Raw genomic sequence first — 19024 nt, 5'->3', positions numbered from 1 at the left:
AGACGGAGATGAGAACTGATACCATGTGCCACTGGACTTGCTATACTTCAGTGGAGGGACTGGGGAAGACAGGGGGGAAGTTGTACTTCAGAAGGAAAAATGGAAAGGGGAGGGAGGGAGGGGGGAAGGAAAGAAGGAAGGAAAGAAGGAAAAAAGGAGGAAGGGGAGGGAGGGAGGGTGGAAGGCATTCTAACCACTGTGCCACCAGGAAGGAGAATGAGAAAGGAAATAAGAGTGGAAGGATAGTAAGAAGGAAAGGAAGGAGGAAGGGAAGGGAAGGAAAGGAAAGGGGGCGGGAGGAAGGAAGGAAGGCACTCTAACCACTGGGCAAGCAGGAAGGAGAATGAGAAAGGGAAGGAAGGGAATAAAGGGAAGGAAGGAAGGAAGGAAGGAAGGAAGGAAGGAAGGAAGGAAGGAAGGAAGGCAGGAAGGCAGGAAGGCACTTTAACCGCTCTGCCACCAGGAAGGAGAATGAGAAAGAGAATAAGAGAGGAAGGAAGGTAAAAAGGAAAGAAAGGAGGAAGAGAAGAGGAAGGAAGGGATGAAGGAAGGAAGGAAGGAAGTCACTCTAACCACTGTGCAACCAGGAAGGAGAATGAGAAAGGGAATAAAAGAGGAAGGGAGGGAGGGAGGGAGAGAGGAAGGATGGGAGGGAGGGAGGAAGGAAGGCACTTTAACCACTGTGCAACCAGGAAGGAGAATGAGAAAGGGAATAAAAGAGGAAGGGAGGGAGGGAGAGAGGAAGGGAGGGAGGAAGGCACTTTAACCGTTCTGCCACCAGGAAGGAAAATGAGAAAGGGAATAAAAGAGGGAGGAAGGAAGGAAGGAAGGAAAAAAAGGAGAAAGGGGAGGGAGGGAGGAGAGTGGAGGAGAGTGAAAGATAAAAGGGGGAGAAAGAAAGGGCATACTTTATGACAATTAAATTATTTTTCTATTAAATAAAGGCATTTAATGTATTTATCACAGTCATAAGTTTAATATTTCCCCTTAATATTGTAAATAAATGGATTTGCTCAGTGTTTCTTGAGGGGGAAAGTTATAATGGGGTCCAAAACAGCAGATATGCATGGACACATATACTCACAAACACAGAGACATGTGTATTAATCCAGATAATAAAGATGCACCGTCAATCCGTGATCTATATATTAATGTGTAAAAGCAAAAAGTTGAGGTTGGAAGTGTGTTTGTCCTGAACGGTGCTAAGAAGAATTGGAAGTCAATGTCCCTTTTCTTTCTTTTTCTCACACCATTTCCCTTCCTTCCCTTAATTTCCTATTTTTTTCTTCTCTTCTTTGTACTTTATATAATAAAATAAAACCTTAATAAAAGATGCATTGTGATCATTGCAATAAACATGGGGATACTGCTAAAATGTTCCACTTATCTTCCCCTTAATGGCTCCTTCCACAACCTCAGATCAATACAGTGTAAGATGTAACGTACCGCTCTCAAATATGCAGTACCTAATAAAACGAAGCAGAGTTGGAAATACACCGTGTTGTAGGCCACAACGGAGCTAAGAAGGTCACCTATGGTGGTAGCTTCCCACATTTGGTGTCCTCCCTCCGTAACAGCAGCACATTCATCATTGTTTAACGACCCCATAGTCCATTGTGGGGCAGAATCTGGGAAACTGAATGCAGCTAGCAGAGTGTTTGAATGGCCGGATGCCTTCCTGTCGCCAATGCGGAGTTTTGTTCAGCTGATATATTCTCATTGTGCCCAAAGAGAGAAATAGCAACAGCGGCACATTGACGGAGACATATCGATGAGGTGGCTGTGGTTTTATCACGATATCCTTTGCCGTTCAAGAAACGGATTGGTTGCTATTTGTCTGAGAGCGAAGTACATGCATTGCTGGATTTCACCTCTCAAGGTGTGTGTGTGTGTGTGTGTGTGTGTGTGTGTTTGGCAAACATCAGGTTCCGTTGCAACTACAAATGCATCAGGCAGCACGGCTTAACAAATCATCTTTTTGGCAGATTTTAAACTCATTTTCATCTACACCCAAGTGCCCGAAGGGAAAACATTCTCATTGTTGCCTTCCAACTCGGAGGTACGACTTTAATTCTCTGTTTTCAGTTGGCTGGTTCTGTTTCCAGAATCGCTTATAAGTCGAAGGACAGGTAAGACGGTTGAGGTGGTTGGGAATTCTTCGATGGTAGGAATAAGGGCTGTCTGGTGATCTCTGCACGATAGCTGGGTACCTGGGCAATCTGTTCCTTGCTTTTGCTGCTTTCCATGTATCAGGAGTCAGAGATCTTAATGTAAATCTTAGCTCACAGTGCGGAGTAATAAATCATTTTTACAGTTGATAGATTTCACTTGCTAAAGTTGTGGTGAGCATCGACCTGGTGCTGGATCAAAAAAGAAAAGGGGGAAGGGAAAAAAAAGAAAGAAAGAAAAGAAGGATGGACAGAAGGAAGGAAAGAAGGAAGGAAAAGGAAAGGGGGAGGAAAGGAGGAAAAGTGTGAAGGAAGGAGTGTGAAGGAAAGGTAAGAAAGGAAAGAGGGAGGGAGAGAGGGAGGAAAATTGGGAAGGTGGGAAGGAAGGAAGGAGTGAGAGGAGAGGATGGGGAAGGAGAAGGGAGGAAGGGAGGAAAACTGGGAAGGAAGGAGCCTGAAGGAAAGGAAAGAAAGAAAGGGGGAGGGGGAGAGAGGAAGGAAAATTGGGAAGGTGGGAAGAAAGGAAGGAGTGAGAAGAAAGGAAAGGGGGAGGGAGGGAGAACGGAGGGAAAGTGGGAAGGAAGGAGCGTGAAGGAAAGGAAAGGAAAGGAAAGAAAGAAAGAAAAGAAGAAGGGGGAGGGAGGAAAATTGGGAAGGTGGGAAGGAAGAGGAGAGGACTGGGAGGGAGAAGGAAGGAAGGGAGGAAAAGTGGGAAGGAAGGAGCGTGAGGAAAGGAAAGGAAAGAAAGAAAAGGAAAGGGGGAGGGAGAGAGGAAGGAAAATTGGGAAGGTAGGAAGGAAGGAGCGAGAAGAAAGGAAAGGGGGAGGGGGAATGGAGGAAAAGTGGAAAGGAAGGAGGGAAGGAAGGAGCGTGAAGGAAAGGAAGGAAAGAAAAGAAGGAAAGTGGGAGGGAGGAAAATTGGGAAGGAAGAGGAAAGGAAAGGGGAGGGGGAGAAAGGAAGGAAAATTGGGAAGGTGGGAAGAAAGGAAGGAGTGAGAAGAAAGGAAAGGGGGAGGGAAGGAGGGAAGGAAGGAGCGTCAAGGAAAGGAAAGAGAGAAAGAAAAGAAGGGGGAGGGAGGAAAATTGGGAAGGTGGGAAGGAAGAGGAGAGGAGAGGAAAGGGGGAGGGAGCAAGGGAGGAAAAGTGGGAAGGAAGGAAATCTTGCTATCTCGATCCCTTGAGAATTCTTATTTGTTAGAGATATCGCTTGACATAACCTTTGAGAACATGCAATACGTAGAGCTGTCATAAGCTGCCTTGTTCTCTGTGCTCTTCTAAAAAACCACTAAACCCATCGTTTCAAGCTCGACTCTGAGCTTTCAAAAGTGATTGAACATGATGTCCTCATTGGGTCAGAAACAACGAAGAGTGCAGGTTTCTCGGGGGGCCTTCTCAAGTCCTCTGGACTTCAGTTATTGTAATCCAAGCATCACGTTAGCAGGAGGCGTTAGGAGTTAGTCCAACGTACGTGGAAGGGTATGAAGTTACAGAAAGCTAAACTATCGCGAAGGATTTATGTCCTTTGATACCGAATTTTCTCTCTTTCTCCTTGATATCTATATCAAAACAAAGCTGGAAACATTCTTCTCGAAACGATTGACTTTAGCAGACGTGTATTAATAAAAAAAAAATCACATAATTGTTTTCTCATTGTCTCACGTCTACACATGCCTGAAGAGACGTTTACTTCCTTATTATTTCAAATATATCTCTTTAATCCATCAGATGTTTTTTTAAATAACTGTGGCACGCTCAATTTAATCTCTCTATATAAAAGTGTGGGTGGGTGTTCCAGCATAACTCTGGAACGCCTCGAGCAATTTCAACCAACCTTGGTACACAGATGACTTGCTCTCTGGAAACAAATACTGTGGGGGTAAGACACCCCTCAAACACCTTGGCGTGTGTGTTCTGTTAAGATACAGCCTGTTGTGCCTTAAAATGGCTTCTACTGTACAGTGTAGTGGAGTTGCCATGGTAATGTCTTCACAGTACTCCACAAGGGGGCTCCCTCTGGTAAGGGGAAAAATCAACATTAGAAATTATGATTGGTCCAGACATTTTCCCCCTATAAATAAATTCCCCGGGCAACGCCGGGTAATCAGCTGGTAATTCATAAATAAGCGAAGCAGAAATAAAACTTAGAAATGCCTAACAGTTATGTCGTGTGAGACAGAGATTTCCAGAACTGAGGGCATTTCCTCAGATAATCTTTTTGAGAATGGAATTGTTTTCATGGTATATGAGTTTACAGGGCATTGAAATATCGGTGTTTCTTTCTTTTTCTGTTTAATCTGTAATTGCATCATGACATACTAGGTTTGAGTAGAATGCAAACATTGTTTTTGATCTTGGGAAGCACTAACATGAAGGGGGCTTTTCTTTTCTTCCCCGAAACTCAAACAAAGCGATGGCAAGACTTTAGAACAGAACAGAATATGGAATGAATAGAGAATGGAATGGAATAGAATAGAATAGAATAGAATAGAATAGAACAGAATAGAACAGAACAGAACATAGAATAGAGTAGAGTAGAGTAGAGTAGAGTAGAGTAGAGTAGAGTAGAGTAGGATAGGATAGGATAGGATAGGATAGAATATGGAATGAATAGAGAATGGAATGGAATGGAATGGAGTGGAGTGGAATGGAATGGAATAGAACAGAACAGAACAGAACATGGAATAGAGTAGAGTAGAGTAGAGTAGAATAGAATAGAATAGAATAGAATAGAATAGAATATGGAATGGAATAGGATAGGATAGGATAGGATAGGATAGGATAGGATAGGATATGGAATGAATAGAGAATGGAATGGAATGGAGTGGAATGGAATAGAAGAGAACAGAACAGAACATGGAGTAGAGTAGAGTAGAGTAGAGTAGAGTAGAGTAGGATAGGATAGGATAGGATAGGATAGGATAGGATAGGATAGGATAGGATAGGATAGAATATGGAATGAATAGAGAATGGAATGGAGTGGAATGGAATGGAATAGAACAGAACAGAACAGAACATGGAATAGAGTAGAGTAGAGTAGAGTAGAGTAGAGTAGAGTAGAATAGAATAGAATATGGAATGGAATAGAATAGGATAGGATAGGATAGGATATGGAATGAATAGAGAATGGAATGGAATGGAGTGGAATGGAATAGAAGAGAACAGAACAGAACATGGAGTAGAGTAGAGTAGAGTAGAGTAGAATAAAATAGAATAGAATAGAAAATGCAATGGAATAGAATATGGAATGAATAGAGAATGGAATGGAATGGAATAGAATAGAATAGAACATACAGAACAGAACAGAACATGGAATAGAGTCGAGGCGAGTCAAGTCGAGTAGAATAGAATAGAATATGGAATGAATAGAGAATGGAATGGAATGGAATGGAATAGAATAGGAGCTGGAAGGGACCTTGGAGGTCTTCTAGTCCAGTCCCCCGCTCAAGCAGGAAAACCTATACTATTTCAGATAAGTGGCTATCTAGTTTCTTCTTTAAAACTTCCAGTAATGGAGTGCCCATGATTTCTAAAGGCAAGCTATTCCACTGGTTGATTGTCCTCACTGATGGAAATTCCTCCCTCATTCCAGGTTGCTTCTCTCTTTGGTTAGTTTCCAACCATTGTTTCTTCTCCTGCTCCCACCCCCACCCCCACCCCGGTGCTTTGGAGAATAATTTGATTCTTTCTTCTTTGGGGTAGCCCCTCAAATATTGGAACACATGTCACCCCTAGTCCTTCTTTTCTCTAGACTAGCCAAACCCAGTTCCTGCAGCCGTTCTTCATATGTTTTAGTCTCCGGGCCTTTGAGCATCTTTGTTGCTCTTCTCTGCACTCTTTCTAGAGTCTCCACATCTTTTCTACATCGTGGCGACCAGAACTGGATGCCGTATTCCAAGTGTGGCCTTACCAAGGCCTTATAAAGTGGTATTAACCCTTCACGTGATCTTGATTCTCTCCCTCTGTTGATGCAGCCCAGGATTGTATTGGCAGCTGCTGCACACGGCAGGCTCATATTCAAGTGATCACCCCGTTATATCGGCATGATGTGGTTTCCATTGGTAACTCTTCTGAATTTTGGTAAGTTCAAGAACTTCAAATATGCCCAAACGTATTTCATATATTTTATTTTCGCGACTGTACTGGTGGGTAGCCAGTCGATACGATGATGAGTGTTTTAGCTAGGAAATCTGATACGAGTCTAGTTGGGGTCTAGCCAGATCTACATCGTTCACTACACACCCTATACTATGTGATTGCCCATCTCTAACTCATGGTAGGAGTTGAGTTAATCAATGACGACAAAAAATAAAAAATCAAAATACTGGCAGCGCAACAAAATGAACACGTGTGATTGGTGGATGTTGTGGCCCGTAAGAAAAAGGAGGAGTTAACTATGCTTGCTTTTGTGCGGGAAACTCCAGAGTTGGTTTTGCTTCTTCTGTGCCAATGTGGTTTCTTTGGTAAAGTTTTATATTCTTGGTAAAAATAATATCCCAGGGGTATCCTTTTTCTGGATTTTCCAGCTGGACAGTTGACACCATGTTTCCTCTTTATTTTGTATTCAGTACTACTCCCAGATCTTCTGAGCAGCCAGAATAGCTGTCAGCAGGGAGCTTGTCAGCCATTGGTGGGAGATCTGCTTGTGGGACGCAGCCAACACCTGACTGCTTCGTCTACCTGTGGACTGTTTGGCCCTCAGAAGTATTGCATCCTGGGGCACCTCGCGGTGAGTTTATTGTGATGCCAGGAAGATAATCGGAACATCTATAAAACAGCAACTTATAGCCATCCCGAATTTGTCATCCATTTCCTTCTGTCTGAAATTTGATCCCATATTTTCAACTGCAGGCTAAGCAGCAGAAGAAAAATGTAGAACTTAAAATAATAGGGTTAGAATGGGCTGTGGAGCAGTGGTTCTGTGGGCATGGCTTGGTGGGCGTGACAGGGGAAGGATACTGTAAAATCTGCATTCCCTCCATATTCCAGGGGAAGGATACTGCAAAATCTCCATTCCCTCCACACTCCAGGGGAAGGATACTGCAAAATCCCCCTTCCCTCCCCACTCCAGGGGAAGGATACTGCAAAATCCCCATTCCCTCCCCACTCCAGGGGAAGGAGACTGCAAAATCTCCATTCCCTCCCCACTCCAGGGGAAGGATACTGCAAAATCTCCATTCCCTCCCCACTCCAGGGGAAGGATACTGCAAAATCCCCATTCCCTCCCCACTCCAGGGGAAGGATACTGCAAAATCTCCATTCCCTCCCCACTCCAAGGGAAGGATACTGCAAAATCCCCATTCCCTTCCCACTCCAGGGAAAGGATACTGCAAAATCCCCATTCCCTCCCCACTCCAGGGGAAGGATACTGCAAAATCTCCAATCCCTCCTCACTCCAGGGAAAGGATACTGTAAAATCCCCCTTCCCTCCCCACTCCAGGGAAAGGATACTGCAAAATCTCCATTCCCTCCCCACTCCAGGGGAAGGATACTGTAAAATCCCCATTCCCTCCCCACTCCAGGGGAAGGATACTGCAAAATCTCCATTCCCACCCCACTCCAGGGGAAGGATACTGTAAAATCCCCATTCCCTCCCCACTCCAGGGGAAGGATACTGCAAAATCCCCATTCCCTCCCCACTCCAGGGAAAGGATACTGCAAAATCCCCATTCCCTCCCCACTCCAGGGGAAGGATACTGCAAAATCTCCAATCCCTCCTCACTCCAGGGAAAGGATACTGTAAAATCCCCCTTCCCTCCCCACTCCAGGGAAAGGATACTGCAAAATCTCCATTCCCACCCCACTCCAGGGGAAGGATACTGTAAAATCCCCATTCCCACCCCACTCCAGGGGAAGGATACTGTAAAATCTCCATTCCCACCCCACTCCAGGGAAAGGATACTGCAAAATCCCCATTCCCTCCCCACTCCAGGGGAAGGATACTGCAAAATCTCCAATCCCTCCTCACTCCAGGGAAAGGATACTGTAAAATCCCCCTTCCCTCCCCACTCCAGGGAAAGGATACTGCAAAATCTCCATTCCCTCCCCACTCCAGGGGAAGGATACTGTAAAATCCCCATTCCCTCCCCACTCCAGGGGAAGGATACTGCAAAATCTCCATTCCCTCCCCACTCCAGGGGAAGGATACTGTAAAATCCCCATTCCCTCCCCACTCCAGGGGAAGGATACTGTAAAATCCCCATTCCCTTCCCACTCCAGGGAAAGGATACTGCAAAATCCCCATTCCCTTCCCACTCCAGGGAAAGGATACTGCAAAATCCCCATTCCCTCCCCACTCCAGGGGAAGGATACTGCAAAATCTCCAATCCCTCCTCACTCCAGGGAAAGGATACTGTAAAATCCCCCTTCCCTCCCCACTCCAGGGAAAGGATACTGCAAAATCTCCATTCCCTCCCCACTCCAGGGGAAGGATACTGTAAAATCCCCATTCCCTCCCCACTCCAGGGGAAGGATACTGCAAAATCTCCATTCCCTTCCCACTCCAGGGGAAGGATACTGCAAAATCTCCATTCCCTCCCCACTCCAGGGGAAGGGTACTGCAAAATCCCCCTTCCCTCCCCACTCCAGGGGAAGGATACTGCAAAATCTCCATTCCCTCTTCACTCCAGGGAAAGGATACTGCAAAATCCCCATTCCCTTCCCACTCTAGGGAAAGGATACTGCAAAATCCCCATTCCCTCCCCACTCCAGGGGAAGGATACTGCAAAATCTCCAATCCCTCCTCACTCCAGGGAAAGGATACTGTAAAATCCCCCTTCCCTCCCCACTCCAGGGAAAGGATACTGCAAAATCTCCATTCCCTCCCCACTCCAGGGGAAGGATACTGCAAAATCTCCATTCCCTTCCCACTCCAGGGGAAGGATACTGCAAAATCTCCATTCCCTCCCCACTCCAGGGGAAGGGTACTGCAAAATCCCCCTTCCCTCCCCACTCCAGGGGAAGGATACTGCAAAATCTCCATTCCCACCCCACTCCAGGGGAAGGATACTGTAAAATCCCCATTCCCTCCCCACTCCAGGGGAAGGATACTGCAAAATCCCCATTCCCTCCCCACTCCAGGGGAAGGATACTGTAAAATCCCCATTCCCTCCCCACTCCAGGGGAAGGATACTGCAAAATCCCCATTCCCTCCCCACTCTGGGGCCAGCCAGAGATAGTATTTGCCAGTTCTCCGAACTATTCGAAATTTCCTCTATCGGTTCTCCAGAAGATGTCAGAACCTGCTGAATTTCACCCTTGCTTTGGAGGTCTTCTAGTCCAACTCTCTGCTCAAGCTGGAGACACTGTACCATTCCAAACAAATGGTTGCCCAATCTCTTCTTAAAAACCTCCAGTGATGGAGGACTTACAGATTGTTCCATTGATTGTCCCAAAGGTGCTTTTTGAAGAGGCTACTGGACTTTCCAGTTTTTCTTTGAAGACCTTTAACTTCTCAACCAAGTTCTCAACCAAGAAGTTTCTTTAGAAAGCTGAGGAAGCTTCTTGGATGAGAAGAGAAACATCTTCAAAAAATAAACGGAAAGTCTAGTTGCCTCTTGAAAAAGCACCTTTGGGACAACCATGACCTGAATGACTGACAATCTCCATAGACATGTTTCATTGATTGTTCTCACTGTCAGGACATTTCTCCTTAGACCTAAGTTGCTTCTCTCCTTGATTATTTTCTACCCATTGCTTCTTGTCCTGTCCTCAAGTGCCTTGGAGAATAGTTTGACTCCCTCTTCTTTGTGGCAAACCCTGAGATATTGGAAGACTGCTATCATGTCTCCCCTCGTCCTTCTCTTCATTAAAGTAGACATACCCAGTTCCTGCAACCGTTCTTCATATGTTTTGGCCTCCAGTCCCTTAATCCTCTTGGTTGCTCTTCTCTGCACTCTTTCTAGAGTCTCCACATCTTTTTTTACACCGTGGCAACCAAAAATGATTTAAAAGGAGGCTTAGGATCTCGTACAAGCAGAAAACCTCTCTGCTATTGAAATAAACTTTGTTCAAGCTTCTTCCCAAGCCTGATCGTTTTATATTTCCACACCTATCAACCTCGGAAACAAACACTTTTTTGGCAGATCTTAAATTGTAGGGTGATTGGTCTGAGTTACAGCAATCTTTCTAAGGACTTGGATCTAAATAGCATTTTAAACTGAGCTTGCCTACATATTGATGCAAATTGGAGCAGCCGATCCTGTCTAAAATGTGGGAGAATCAACTCGTACCACTTGAAATAAGAACAAAAATTTTGGTAGGACATTCATTTTAACTTTGGCAATTCTTCCCATTAACGATATTTGCACTTTTTCCCCAATTTTCCAAATCTTTTTTTAATTTTCTGTATCATTTTCTCACAGTTATCTTCCTTGATTGTTGAGCATTTCCCTGTCAGCCAAATTCCTAAGTATTTTACCTTTTTTACTATCTGCATTCCCACAATTTCCTCTAATTCTTGCTCTTGTCTTTTGGTGAGATTTTTTGTGATGATCTTTGTTTTATTCTTATTAATTTTGAGTCCCGCTACTCTGCCGAATTCCTTTAGTTTTTGGATTAATTTGGTTCCTGATTCTAATGCCTCCTCTAAGATAAATGCCATGTTGTCTGCAAATGCCTGCGCTTTATATTCTCTTTTTTTAATTTTTAATTTAAAATTTGGAAAGGAGTGAGACAAGGATGTCCATTATCAGCCTTATTATTTATTTTCAACACTTGAGGTCCTATTAATAGAAATCAGAGATAATCAAGAAATAAAGGGATTAAAAATCAAAATTTTGAAGAATCAGAGTTTTACACTCGTTTCTACATCTAGCGATCAGTAAGTTACTTACCCCATCTTAAGGCCTAATTCTAAGGATTACTCAATCGTAAGAATGCTAACCTCTAAAGCTGAACTTTACTTATAAATCAGAAACTACTGATCGAGATTTACTTAAGAAATATTTCACAAGTCTGAACTGCTTAAACAGTTTTCTACTCCTTTGTCCCTAAGGAATCCATACGTTTAATTGCCAAGACATTACATTCATCACTCGTGGATGCTTTGAATTTGCCCTAAAAGAATTTCTGTTCTTTAAACTCTGCCTGACCTGAAGGGAAAGCTGCTTCTTAGCTCTGTCTTGCATTCAGACATTTGTCATCCCTTTCAACTTTTCACTCTTCCAGAAAGACAGGGAGAAAAGAAGAAGAAGAAGAAGAAAAAAGAGAAAGATCGGAACACTGAGACCTTCTACAACAGAGACAAATTCCTAGTGCGTCTAATCACGCTTGGCCAAATAAAGTATTCAATTCTATTTTCTATTCTGTTCTTCTCCATTCCATTCCATTCTGTTCCATTCTGTTCCATTCTGTTCCATTGCATTCCATTCTATTCTATGCTCGAGGCTTTTAACAAGAGATTGGACCACCATTTGTCTGAAATGGTACAGGGTTTCCTGCCTGAGCATGGGGTTGGACTAAAAGATCTCCAAGATCCCTTCCAACTGTGTTCTCCTCCTCCTCCTCCTCCTCCTCCTCCTCCTCCTCCTCCTCCTCCTCCTCCTCCTCCTCCTCCTCCTCCTCCTCCTCCTCCTCCTCCTCCTCCTCCTCCTCTTCTTCTTCTTCTTCTTCTTCTTCTTCTTCTCCCTTCCAACTGTTATTCTATTCTATTCTATTATTCTCTCCTCCCCCTCCCCTTCCCTTCTTCTTCTTCTTCTTCTTCTTCTTCTTCTTCTTCTTCTTCTTCTTCTTCTTCTTCTTCTTCTTCTTCTTCTTCTTCTTCCTTCCAACTGTTATTCTATTCTATTCTATTCTATTCTATTCTATTCTATTCTATTCTATTCTTCTCTCCTCCTCCTCCTCCTCCTCATCTTCTTCTCCCTTCCAACTGTTATTCTAGTCTTCTCTTTCCTCCTCCTCCTCTTCTCTTCCTCCTCTTCCTCCTCCTCTTCTTCTTCTCTTCCTCCTCCTCCTCCTCCTCCTCCTCCTCCTCCTCTTCTTCTTCTTCTCCCTTCCAACTGTTATTCTATTCTATTCTATTGTTCTCTCCTCCTCCTCATCTTCTTCTCCCTTCCAACTGTTATTCTGTTCTATTCTATTCTGTTCTATTCTATTCTATTCTATTCTATTCTGTTCTGTTCTATTCTTCTCTCCTCCTCCTCCTCCTCCTCATCTTCTTCTCCCTTCCAACTGTTATTCTAGTCTTCTCTTTCCTCCTCCTCCTCCTCTTCTCTTCCTCCTCCTCCTCTTCTTCTTCTCTTCCTTCTCCTCCTCTTCTTCTTCTTCTCTTCCTCCTCCTCCTCCTCCTCCTCCTCCTCCTCCTCCTCCTCCTCCTCCCTTCCCCTCCCTTCCCTTCTGTTTGTTCTCAAGTTAGAACTAGAAATATTGCTGTATTGTTTTCACACAAACGTTTATAGTTCTTGCTTAAGGCCAGGGGGATATAAAGTGTCCTGGATCACAGCTGGATCTGTTCGTGTTGCCTCTCAACTTTAGACCCATTGAATTAAAGCACCCTTTAGCCCCAAGGAAACCCACAGAGGATTTTAAGCTAATTTGAGAATAAACCTTTGTGATTGGCTTCAGATGTAATACAATACCATGGATTTCTTAAGCTGTGGAGCGTAGATTTTTGTTGTTGTTGTTGAGTAAACCACATTTGGCTGAATTTGCACAATCTACCAAGGCAAAATAAAGAGACCCCCGATAGCTAAATCCATGCCATGTGATCAGCCTAACCATATTTTGGATTAGGGTGATGCATGACGTGCCATACCCAGATAGTCTGACTTAGTAAAAATGCAATAGGATGGCATGTTGATTATCTATAGCAGGGGTGTCAAACTGAAGGCCTGGGGGCTGTATCCAGTCTGTGGGTTGCTTAGATCTGGGCCACTGCAGGAGACTGTTGTGGCTGAAAACGGAGCTCAGGAGCCCATTTTCACTGGCAGAGCGCTGCAGGAGACTCTTGTGGCTGAAAACGGAGCTCGGGAGCCCATTTTCGCTGGCAGAGCGCTTGGGCCACCACGGGCACCTCTGACAAGAGTGATGTTGAGCTGGCCACACCCATCCTGGCCATGCCCATCCATCCCCATCTCCCTCCATCCCAGGTCAAATACAGCCCTTATACCAGCCCTCAATGAAATCGAATTTGGCACCCCGGTCTATAGAAAGCGGTAAATGAAGTTCCATCCTTTTGTGATGGCAATGCCCTAATGTAGGTACTGTATGTCTGTGGATGCTCCATCCCTGGGGGCTTTCAAGAAGAGACTGGACAAGCATTTGTCTGGAATGATATAAGGTCCCTTCCAACTCTGTTATTTCTATGTTTTGAGGAAGGTGACAGAGATCAATTCGCCCTTCTGATGACCATGTTAGATGTTACTGACTTCCGATCACCAAAAGTCTTGGCATCTAGTTTGCCTTGGGTTCTTTTCTATAAATCATTCCCCTAATTTGGAATAAATCTAAGAAGGCACCCGAAGGCCAGACAAGGAGCAATGGGTGGAGACTGATCAAGGAGAGATTCAACCTAGAAGTAAGGAGACATTTTTCTGACAGTGAGAACAATCAACCCATGGAACAGAAGTTGCCTTCAGAAGTTGTGGGAGCTTCCTCCCTGGAGGCTTTCAAAAAGAGACTGGACTGCCCTCTGTCAGAAAGGGTGTGGGGTCTCCTGCTTGGGCAGGGGGTTGGACTAGATGACCTACAAGGTCCCAACTCTGTTAATCTGTAAGGCACATCTCACTTAGGAGCTTCAGTTGGCTATTCCCAATCATGTGGCCTTGAATTTTGGAGTTACAGTAGTTCTGCTTTCTCCCTCCTTGATGAGAGTTTCCTGGAAAGAGAATAGACAGACACAGGAGGCTTACGATTGTGAGGTGAAACAATCTTTCATCTCCATCAAATCCCGAGAATGAGGCCATTGTTCCCTTCTCACTTCTAAGAGCAATGAAACAGGTGAGCGTGAAAAGCACAGGGCGTGTGCAAATAACTTTTCTGTCAGCTCATCTTCCTTCTTGATGTCTGCCGCTTGCAAAAAACCACCTTGGGTGGTTGATACAAGGCGGGGGGGGGGGGAATTGAAATCCATCAGACCGCTAAGAAATGAAGCCCCAAATAAGATCAAAGGGAAGATCCGTGTTCATGTCTATCCTTTTCCTAGGATAAGAAGAAATGTTTCACCTGCAATTCCAGGCACCCCTATCACCCACTTTTCAAAACCGAAAGCCACTTTATCGAAAATGTGGTCACCCGTTTGGAAAACGATCGGAAGAAGTGGTGGCAATCTGAAAACGGTGAGTGGCTTCGGCCGGTTTTATTTCTTCGGCCACTTTGCTTTGGCTGTTATCTGTTCAACTTCCATCTGACAATTTCACGAGCGAAGTGACAAATTCCTGTCTCAGGGCGGTATGGTCAGAAAAGGTCATACTTCTTTGTAGCAATGTCAGGTTCTAAAATTATCCAACAAAACCAATTGATGGCTCGGCATCTAACATCATGCAGAGTGACAGCCCAGTGGTGGGTTTCAGACGGTACGGCCCGGTATGGGAGAAGTGGCTACTGTACCGGAATGGTGGCTTGTTGGGCCACCTACCCGCCCACGTTCTTTACTGCTTTTTAAGGGAAATGGGCCAATTGCAAATGCACACAGCATACGGTGCCTGCGTGACTTCCTCCGAGCAGGTGGGGCATTGCAGGGCGGTGGCGTATGCATACTTGCGCAGTGCGCGAAAGGTGGACACCCAGCCCTGTCGCAACATACCAGTTGCGATGGGATCCGGAACCCACCGCTGAGACAGCCGTTTTTTGCAGCACATGTCACATTTGAAACGATAGATTTCAAACCTTTGCAGCATCATTGAATATTTAATAGAATAATAGAGTTGGAAGGGACATTGGAGGTCTTCTAGTCCAACCCCCTGCTCGAGCAGGAGACCCTACACCATTGCAGACAATTGGTTGTCCAGTCTCTTCTTAAAAACCTCCAATGATGAAGCACCCACAACTTCTGGAGGCCAGCTGTTCCACTGGTTAATTGTCCTCACTGTTAGGAGGTTTCCCCTTAATTCTAGGTTGCTTCTCTCTTTGATTAGTTTCCATTCATTACTTCTTGCCTTGCCTTCTGGTGGTTTGGAAAATAGGTATAGAATATATAGAAGAACAGAGTTGGAAGGGAACTTGGAGGTCTTCTAGTCCAACCCCCTGCTTGACCCATTCTTCTTTGCGGTAGCCCCTCAAATCTTGGAAATCTTGCTATCGTGTCCTTCTTTTCAAAAGACTAGCCATACCCAAATCCTACAACTGTTCTTTATATGTTTTAGTGCCTAGGCTCTTAATTATCTTTATTGCTCTTCTCTGCACTCTTTCCAGAGTTTCAATATATATATATTTACAATGTGATGACCAAAACTGGATGCCGTATTTCAGGTGTAGAATACCCGGATGCTAAAGATTTAAATATTTTTAAGATTTAAAGATGCTAAAAAGAGCACTAGCTCATTCAATTGTGATGGAGAAATCCAAGAAGCAAACAAATAAAAGAGGATCAAGAAATTATATATTTGAATGTTTGCGATTTTTATTTCGATGATCTGTCTGTGACGCTAATACACCCAATTCATTAACATGTTTCCCCGAAAATAAGACAGGGTCTTACTTTCTTTTGATCCCCGAAATAAGCACTTGGCCTTCTTTTCAGGGAGGTCTTATTATTTTTGAGGTGCAGGAGGCGGCGAGCATGGTCACCTCATGGCTGCTGCTGGGTTGCAATATTTTCGGGGAGGGCTTATTTTCAGGGGAGGGTTTATTTTAGCACATGCGCTCAAAAGCCCAATTGGGGTTATTATCCGGGGAGGTCTTATTTTTGGGAAAACAGGGTATATAAATTAATCTAACCGGATAGAGTAAGAATGTGTGCTTTGTAAAGCTTGAGCATGTGGGAGGGGGAGATATTCCTTGCAAAATAATTGTGATTATTTTTTTTGTGATCGCTCTGATCTTAATCAAGATAATTATGAAAACTGTTTGAGAGTTGGAAACTTAAGCCATCAAATGGAGTTAGTTAAACTGTGTTCCCAGAAAATTGAGGTACAATTCTCTGGCCATTTTATTTTGAAAATAAAATATATCCTTGAAGTGTTTTCTCTAAGATAGACCGTAAACGCAGGGGTGAGTTGCTGCCAGTTTTACTACCGATTTGCAACTCACGCGCAATCTGCACGCTGTTCAATGTAAATTGCCCTTTGTATATGCGCAGAACAACTTACAGTGAACTGTGCATGTGCACACACTAAAATCCAAAATGGCAGTGGCCCAGTGGTGGCTGTTAGGAATGTAAGCTAACAGTTGGGTCAGCAATATATAAACCATAATGGTAGTACTGTTTCTTTAAGTACTGCTGTAATGGGATTGGTTGCTGTTACCTCAAGCAGCCATAAGATGGAGCCAGAGTGACTGTTAGCTCTCTGTTTGTTAGATGCTGATCGGTGGATACTGCTTGATACCGTATCGTGAGTTGCTGTGCGTTTTGCTACTGTTAGCGACTTTGTGTGCTGAACTGATTATATGATACTGGACTGTGTTTGATGGACTACACTTTAACTGAGAACATTGATAACTGACTGACTGAACCGTGTGTAAATTGAACTCTGAATACCTCTATTTTCCCCATAAGTAAAATACCATTACTTTTACTATTCGGTGTCCTTGTATGCTGGTTTGTGCGTGTTCTTCCACACCACTCTCATTACACTTCTCTGCACACTCACTCTTCTAATGGGGAGCTTACCTAACAGTGTCAAAGGAACCAATTCGGGGGAGTAGCAGGCCTGGGCCGCTGCCAGTTCTGCGACCCAGGCCTGAATTCCACTACCAGTTTGGCCGAACTGGGCCGAACCGGGAGCAACTCACCTCTGCCTAAATGCAATTAATTCATCAGAAAGGGAAGACAATATATATTTTCTGTTTTTGTTCATTTTCCTATTAACTGGATCTGGTTTATTAATTCGCAGGTGTCGACCATGTGAGCATTCAACTGGACTTGGAAAACACATTTCAGTTCAGTCATCTTATTCTGATTTTCAAGGTACCAAAAATACAGCATTGGAATTAGTTAATCGCCTGGTAATTATTTAGAGTAGGTTACATTCAGGTAGTGTCAGCTTTTATCTTGTTTAGACTCAACATTTTGTCAGGGTTCCAAATATCATCCAAAGGAAAATCAGAGTCCAAGGCAAAGTATTGCTCAAAGTTCCAATTTATGAAGAGAGCCACATTGGCACATCTGGGAAAACCCGAATCTAAAAGTTTCCCGGTTTCCCCCACCCAGTTGAAAGTTCAAGATCTTGCCCCCACAACCAAAAGTCCATCCCATGGTCCAATCTCCCACTGCCATGCTGGCAGTTCCACCCATCCAATTCTGGTCAGGTGCAGAGATGCAGAGACAAAGGATGACCTTCGCTTTCTGGAAAGAATTTTGTTATGGCTACATATCATCTAACTCCCTACAACCCCCCCTCCCATTTTCCCACCATAGAAAATGCATAGTAGAATAATAGAAAGACCCAAAAGAAAAGATGGCTGCAGGTCTGACCCATTGTGCATTTCAGAATTACTTAGCTGCTGTTGACGATCCCGTGGAAGGCAAATTTACCTTTTGCAAAAAAAAGCATATATGCTTCTCATATTTCACTAGCAAAAAAAAGAGGGAGGGTTTACCCCTGTCAGCATTTTCTTCCATATTTAGAATTTCCTAAATGTAGCGTATTTAGGATTTCAAAACGTGCACTTTAGCCTGACTTCACGATGCCAGGATCTGCAACGAATCTGCATAAGCCGTTCATGCTTCAGCTAACATTGATAGCAACAATTCAACGAGGTGTATCGTCTCCTCAACTTTTAAATCTGATTTAATCTGGTTAGGGCTTGCCTGTGGCAAACGGGTAAAAGAGGAGAGATTTGCAGTATGCTTTTTTAGCAGGAATGCACAGATTGATTGCATTCTACTGATGGCTTCGGTCATGAGACCCCCCCCCCCCCACAACTCCTGCTCCGTGGACCAGCACTGGGACACGGCATGCCAGAAACTGGGCCCTGCAAGCAAGTGAAGCCTCATCTGCGGGATCAGAGATCGGTTTCTACCGGTTCAGACCGGTTCAGCAGAGTAGGTAGTAACTCGGCCGGCGACGCCCCCGAACCAGTTCTCTCGGCACCGGCGTCAAATTGGGTTTTTGCTTCTGTCCATGCGCTGAAGCATTTTTTATCTACTGTGCATGTGTCAGGTTCCGAAGAGTTAATGAAAACAGCCAAACACAGAAACGGTTTGTAAATGCAGTTTGTATTCTTCCTCCGGCACGAAATGACCAACAAAGCACTAAGGCAATGAATAAATTGTCAGAGCTGCCCCCCGGTGCTCCCCCCCACCTTTTATAGTTACTTGGTAATTAGGATAAACTGCACCCTGCACGTACGCAAACCTATCTCCTTGTGACCCAGAATGAAAACCACCCGGCAATTAATCATGGATTGTTTTCATTCAGTTATCAATAGGCTTGTAAGATTACTCAGCTGGACTGCTTGTGGAGGAGGGAAACCTTGGTAGCTGGCCCGGTTTTCTCCCATGAATGGCAGCTCCAGGCCTCTGGGCTGGCCGGAGCTGACATGCAGCCCCCTACCACAGAGACAGCATTTGGGGAGCTAAAAATTACAGTCAGTTAGGAGTCGAAGGACCCTTTCCCCCCAATTTTGTGGGATGTCTGCAGTGGAATCTCGCTACAGGTGGGGCACCCTACAGTCCTTGCTATGAACTCACGATGCTTCCAACAGGAGATAACCTTTCCATAAAACAAGGTATTGTAACCGTCCCCTGTGCCACCTGGTAT

General features: G+C 44.4%; 1 protein-coding gene across 2 annotated transcripts in view; it reads left to right on the top strand.

Annotated features, from left to right (window-relative positions):
• The first annotated feature begins 2023 nt into the window (after positions 1-2023).
• LAMB4 (laminin subunit beta 4) overlaps positions 2024-19024 on the top strand; it is a 58309-nt gene continuing 41308 nt past the window's right edge. For both annotated transcript variants that reach the window (XM_081958648.1, XM_081958649.1), the window contains exons 1-5: positions 2024-2129; positions 6140-6245; positions 6734-6894; positions 14308-14440; positions 17156-17229. In XM_081958648.1, the coding sequence (XP_081814774.1) occupies positions 6209-6245; positions 6734-6894; positions 14308-14440; positions 17156-17229 (405 nt within the window). In that variant the 5' untranslated portion in view covers positions 2024-2129; positions 6140-6208. The remainder of the gene's footprint in view (positions 2130-6139; positions 6246-6733; positions 6895-14307; positions 14441-17155; positions 17230-19024) is intronic.

The sequence above is a fragment of the Natrix helvetica genome (assembly GCF_964273705.1).
Source record: "Natrix helvetica genome assembly, chromosome: 6".
NCBI lineage: Eukaryota > Metazoa > Chordata > Lepidosauria > Squamata > Natricidae > Natrix > Natrix helvetica.
This window is presented reverse-complemented; position numbering and strand designations above follow the sequence as displayed.